Source organism: Bos javanicus, chromosome 25 (genome assembly GCF_032452875.1).
Source record: "Bos javanicus breed banteng chromosome 25, ARS-OSU_banteng_1.0, whole genome shotgun sequence".
In the NCBI taxonomy this organism is placed as follows: Eukaryota; Metazoa; Chordata; class Mammalia; order Artiodactyla; family Bovidae; genus Bos; species Bos javanicus.
In genome coordinates this window covers 26,918,933-26,924,587 of record NC_083892.1, presented here as the reverse complement: position 1 = coordinate 26,924,587, position 5,655 = coordinate 26,918,933, and the positions used below count along the sequence as shown (strand labels likewise).

General features: G+C 54.3%; 1 protein-coding gene across 2 annotated transcripts; it reads right to left on the bottom strand.

Annotated features, from left to right (window-relative positions):
- Nucleotides 1-1,118: 1,118 nt before the first annotated feature.
- On the bottom strand, nt 1,119-5,416 carry CTF1 (cardiotrophin 1). 2 transcript variants are annotated; one of them, XM_061401702.1, is made up of 3 exons: nt 5,282-5,416; nt 3,988-4,106; nt 1,119-2,245 (listed from the first exon to the last, which is right to left on the bottom strand). In XM_061401702.1, the coding sequence occupies exons 1-3, from the start codon at nt 5,304-5,306 to the stop codon at nt 1,781-1,783; spliced, it is 609 nt and encodes a 202-aa protein (XP_061257686.1). In that variant the 5' UTR covers nt 5,307-5,416; the 3' UTR covers nt 1,119-1,780. The 2 variants fall into 2 exon arrangements, with proteins under 2 accessions (XP_061257686.1, XP_061257685.1); XM_061401701.1 differs by lacking the exon at nt 5,282-5,416 and having other exon boundaries at nt 3,988-5,123.
- Nucleotides 5,417-5,655: the final 239 nt, after the last annotated feature.

Genomic DNA, 5,655 nt, shown 5'->3' with positions numbered 1-5,655 from the left:
TTCCATGGTGGAGAACCAGCTTTGGGAAGCAAGACTCAAGGCCAAAGGCCTAGCGGGCAACTTGGCTGGCATCATGACTGCCCTGGGCCTGCCCACTCCCCAACCAAACACCCTCCTCGGTCCTGTCCCCTTAGGGGACACAGCCTTCCAGAAGAAGTGTCGAGGGTATGTAATAATCCGGGACTACAGCTTTTGGACAGACCGAGCTGTGACTTTCTTGGGTGAGCTCAAGGCCAAATACTCTCAATAGAGGAGGTGGGACTTCCTGTTAGGGCTGCAACCCTTTCCCTTTCACAGCTGATTCTTTCCTGTTTTTTGTTTTTGTTTTTTTTCTCACCAGGGATTTTTTTCTGCCTTGCTTCTTGGCTAGAAAGGAGACACATGTTGTCTAGCAGGGCTTGTGTACCATGTATCTGGGAATATTTCCTGGGGACCAGGCCTCTAGTCCTTATGCCTGGGCCTCCCTGCCCAGGTCCTGTGGCCTCCCTTCCAGATCTGGGTGGGACTCCATGGACAGCATCTCATGAATTCCCATTCCAGTGGTACTGGTGGCTCATTTTCTGGGTGGAAAGAAATACCTCTTTAAAGAGGCTTCACTTACAGTCCATGGGGTCACAAACAGTCGGACGTGACTGAGTGACGAACGCTTTTCACTTTCATTTCCCACTCTACAGGGGGAGTACAGTTGGTCCCCTTCCTGTCATTTAGGGGAGGTCCAGGGACTGCCTTCTTGTCTCTATCTACCTCACTTCCTGTAGGAAGATACGGACTTTCTGAGCAACGGGTCCTCCCTTTTTTCTGGAGTTCATTGCCTCTTCTAGACTACCTCTCTGACTGTGTCCACTGCTCCAACTTCCCATCTTAAGGTGCTTCCCTTCCTATTCAATGGATGTGTGACTCTTGAAAAGCTAAGGACCCGAGTCACATCTGTTTCTTGCTCAGGACACATCCACTTCGAGATGACAGATGGCATCCCTGGCCTGGGGCTCTCCTGAAGCTCCTATTTATAGTGTGGCTTTTGCGGATGGCTGGGGGGACCAGGCCATACCCCAAGGATCTTATTCTCCTTAAATGTGTCTCCCCATTTTCAATGACTGTATATACTAGTAAATTCAATGTTCTTGTTCAACATTTTATTTACAAAAAATTAATTTATTCTCGTAAATAAAACTCTTCAAAGGGGTGAGGTGTTTTTTTTTTTTTTTTTTGTCTCCATAAACCTGACTTGAGGAGAAGGGAAGGTGTGGATTAGGGCCGAGGGAGGGGAAAGGGTGGAGGGCATCAAAGGGAGAGGAGGCAGGGCCACAAGGGGTGGGATGGGGGACGGGGAGAGCAGCAGGTGGAGTGACCCTGGGGGAAGGTGGCTGAAATTTGTCTGGAGTAGCCCTTCCACCACAAGGCCAACAGGCATGTTCCTGGCCAGGACACGACAGAGAGAAGGACAGAGGCAAACAGAGTGACAGGTGGCTCTTCCTTGAGATGAGGTGGAGATATGCACAGGCTACAGCGGGCCAAGAGGAAACAGGAGACGACGGGAAGACAAAGAGATGCTCAGAGAAGCAGATGCAAGCGGTGGAGAAACTCAGGGGAAGCAAGGACATGACAGATAAGGTAAGTCCTAGAGGGAGACAAGAAGGACCCAGAGAGAAAACGAGACGGAGAAGCGTCCAAAGGAAACAGAGAGGCGGAAATGGTCTGAGGACAGAGAGACGCTGACAGAGATGGGGAGAGATGGAGATGGCCAGGGAGGGCGCCGTGAGCTGGGCCGCGCGCCCGGCGCTCAGGCCGGGCCCCCGGGCGCCAGCTGGCCCAGGTCGGCCTCAGTGCGGCTCACCCACTCGAGGTAGAGGCCGCACACACGGAACCCCAGCACCTTGGCCGGGAAGACGCCCGCGGAGGCAGTGGAGGCGGCGACTGCGGCAGCCGCGGGTTCGGGCCGGGGCCCGCGGCTCTCGGCCCCCAGCGCGGCCAGCACGGCCTCCACCGCGGCGCCCAGAGCCCGGACCTGGCGCGCCGCGTCCTCCAAACGCCGCAGCAGGCGCAGCGCGCGCGGGTTCAGCTCGCCCTGGAGGCGGCGCACGACGTCCAGCAGCGGCGGAAGCGCGGCCAGCGCCGCGGCGTCCAGCCGCAGGCGCTCGGGCACTGGCAGGCCAGCGTGGCCCGGGGCCGGGTCGCTCAGATCGGCCACCGGCAGCCGCGGGGGCGAGAAGCCGGGCAGCCCGAAGGGGTCTCCCTGGTGCTGCACCTGCGGAGACGAGGCAGTCAGGGCGGCCCCTCGGCTGGGAACTCAGCCCTCCACCGCTCTTCTGGGGCCTCAGTGTCCCCAGTCTCACAAGTGACACACTGCCAACAGGACGGCTGTGTTTGAGAGAATACAAAACAACAAAAACCACCGTGGACTTTACACAGGGGCCTCTGTTTTCTCATCTACTCCATAGATATTTAAACGTATCCACTTCTTAAGGTAGTTATATGCGTGCTAAGAGGCTTAAGGCAGGTCCTGACCCATTGGAAGGACACAAAAAAAATGCTACCTCTTTTATTAATGCTATCTTACAGACCCAGGTTCAAATCCTGTTCACCACCACTCACTAGCTGTGCAGTCGGGTGCAAAACCCTTTCCTTCTCTGAGCCTCAGTGGTCTCTTCTATAAGACGAGGGACAGTTCTCTGTCCTTCCTTCCTACCAGGGACCTCTTGAGAATCACAGAAGATAGTGCAGGGGCCGAGGCTGTTCGACTCCCTTCCCCATGTTCCCCCACCTCTCCACCTGCTTAACACACAGCCAGGGACTCCATGAGTAACTATCATGAGAATGAACAAATGAAAAGATAAAGGTGATCTGTAATTTGTAAAGATGCTATAACAATACCATTTATCCTTTGCTAACATGTTGCTTCTGGTTCAGGCACTGTGTCTCCTGCTTTAAACACACTATTCCTAATCTTCCCAATAATGGATGTATTGACAATGGTGATGATTTCATAAATGAGGATACTCAGGCTGACCTGTCCCAGGTCATAGATCTAGGAAGGGGCAGAAGCTGGAAGCTGAACCAAGGTTGGTAGGACTACAAACCTAGTTTAATTACCCTACTATTGCTGTCATAATTATTAAGTTATTATTTCTAATGTTATCATCACTGCCCAAGGTCACCAGTTGGAAGGTTTGTAGTCTATCTGATTCAAAACTACAGGCTCCCTCCACTGCTGCTGCTGCTAAGTCACTTCAGTCGTGTCCGACTCTGTGTGACCCCATAGACAGCAGCCACCAGGCTCCCCCATCCCTGGGATTCTCCAGGCAAGAACACTGGAGTGGGTTGCCATTTCCTTCTCCAATGCAGGAAAGTGAAAAGTGAAAGTGAAGTCGCTCAGTCGTGTCTGACTCTTCGAGACCCCATGGACTGCAGCCTACCAGGCTCCTCCATCCATGGGATTTTCCAGGCAAGAGTACCGGAGTGGGGTGCCATTGCCTTCTCCGTCCCTCCACTACACCAGAGTAATGTCAACCAAAGATGTTGACAAACCCCCCTCCTCTGTAAAAGTGCCCTCTTGGGATTGCATTCCCCTGCTCTAGATTGAAATGGGCCGTCTATATAACACAGATAGAAGAGTTCATAGTTCCTCTTATTCAACTGCCTCCTTTGACACCTGGGGAGATCCAGGCTTACAGAGGTGATATCACAAGATTACACAGAGCCTAGAACCTAGGTTTCTGACTCCCAAGCCAAACTTCCCTTCACTGTCTCAGGTTGCCTCTGTCTTAAAGCACCAAGGAGGGACCCTCTATGGAGGGGCATTTGAGGCACAGAGAAAGTCCTCCTCCAATTTGCTGGATGATGACCAATGGCCAGTTATTGACCCCTCTTTGGAGCCCCAATTTCTGCAGTTGTGAAGAGAGGTTGAGAAAATGAATGGTCAAGGACCCCTTAATCTATACTTCCCCATTTCCCAGGCCCCTGATACCCGCACCCCCCAATCCCACTCACATATTCCTGGAGAAGCTGCTCAGCATATTTGGTGAGGAGGCGGGCAAGGCTGTGTGTCTGTTGGATCTTGGCCTCCAAGTGGGGAAGGGGTGAGGCTGAGGAGTCAGCCTGGGGGTCCTCTGGTGGGAAAAGCAGGGGAGGAATGAGAGCACCCCAACCCCTTGCTTCTTGACCACTTCTTCCAGGCTCGCTCTTCCTGAACCCAGAGGCTCCACTCTGAATTCTCCAATTTTTAAGCCAGGCAGGCTCTGTCCCATTCCAACTGAGGGAGAATAGGGCACCAGACATTTGCCAAACGGTTGTTCCACCTGAAATGCATTCCCTGTCCCCAAACCATTGTTGAAATCCTATTAAAGCCAAATTCACATACAGCTTCATCAGTGTAGCTTCCATATACACTGCTTTAAATTAACTTCTTCTTTCTACTAAGGGCCATTAGTTCATACTTCCAAGGTGGTTCTTTTACTGGCTCCTTTATCTAGGAGGATCTGCCTCAGCCTGGGAGCCCTTGGAGGACAGGGCTCACATGTCTCTGTACCTCAGTGATTGTTGGTGGAATTCAGCATCATCAAAGCACAGAACTTCAACTTGAAACGAGCCTTTAAGCTCATTTTACAGATTAGGAGACTGACGTCCCATTCCTTCCCAGACGGCCCTACAGTGCAAGACCGTGGGCAGGGCACTATGCCCCATCAGTGAATCAGTAACGCGCCTTAACCTTCACAAGTTAGAGGTTGGCGCTCCTGGAGAAAGACTACATTTCCCAAGATGCCTAGCGCATGCCCAGGGCATACTGGGGAATGTAGTCCTGGCCCGGCAACTTCCGCCCCGCCCCCCCGCCAGAGTTTGCCCCGCGGGTCCTTATCCTTAACAGCCTCAACTTTCGTCTCTTGTTGTCACTCACCGACCCCTGTGGCCTAAAGACTTCCTCCCCTAACTTTACCCCTCTCTCTGGCTCCCAGTTCTGATTCTTTTCCGATACTCAGGATCCCGGCGTCCTGGTCCAACCACGACCCCAGTCCTCCCCCAGGGTGTACTCGAACCGGTGATCTATCTCCTGAGCTCAAGTCTCTGAAGGCACAGCCCCAAGCCTCCTCTAAACTCTGGCCCTTGTCCCTTCCCACAGCTCACCCACAACTCACCCGCTCGTTACCTGACACCGCTGCCCTGTTCTCCCCCGCTCAGGCCGCTCCCTTCCCCGACTTAGGGGTGGCGGTGACCCGGACCCCAGCTTCCAGCCCTTCTGACCCCTGCTCCCCGCGGGCGCTCGGCATCCGACCCTTCAGCCCCTTACCCAGACTGCCCTCCCTCCGGCTCATGCTGGCCCCTGGCTGATCCTGGTTCCCTCCACGCCCCCCTTACGAGGGGGGAAGAAGGGGGAAAAGGGTAGGGGCGTGGCCCAGGCGTAGCCAATCAGGGCTCAGACCCCAACAATCTACCCCCCCCCACACCCCCCCCTACCCCACCCCCGCTTTCCCAGGCCGGATTCCTTGGCCCTTAGCTCACCTCTCTGCTCACTCGGCCTAGTCGCGAAGGGGACCTGAGGAGAGCAGCAGGTTGTCTGAAGGGTGGATAGGGACCTCAGGCTTGGGGTGCCCGGGCCTTGGAGGCAGCCCTGAGGTCCGATGGGAGGAGAAGTCTCAGGCTCCGATCTGCTTTTCGGAGAAA

Bases quoted from the DNA above. Each gene is read 5' to 3' on its own strand.
- CTF1 (XM_061401701.1), bottom strand. From the start codon at position 4,380: ATGGAAGCTACACTGATGAAGCTGTATGTGAATTTGGCTTTAATAGGA. The intron at 2,246-3,987 runs GTGAGTGGGATT...TCGTCTCCGCAG, and splicing joins AGCAGCTTCTCCAGGAATAT to GTGCAGCACCAGGGAGACCC.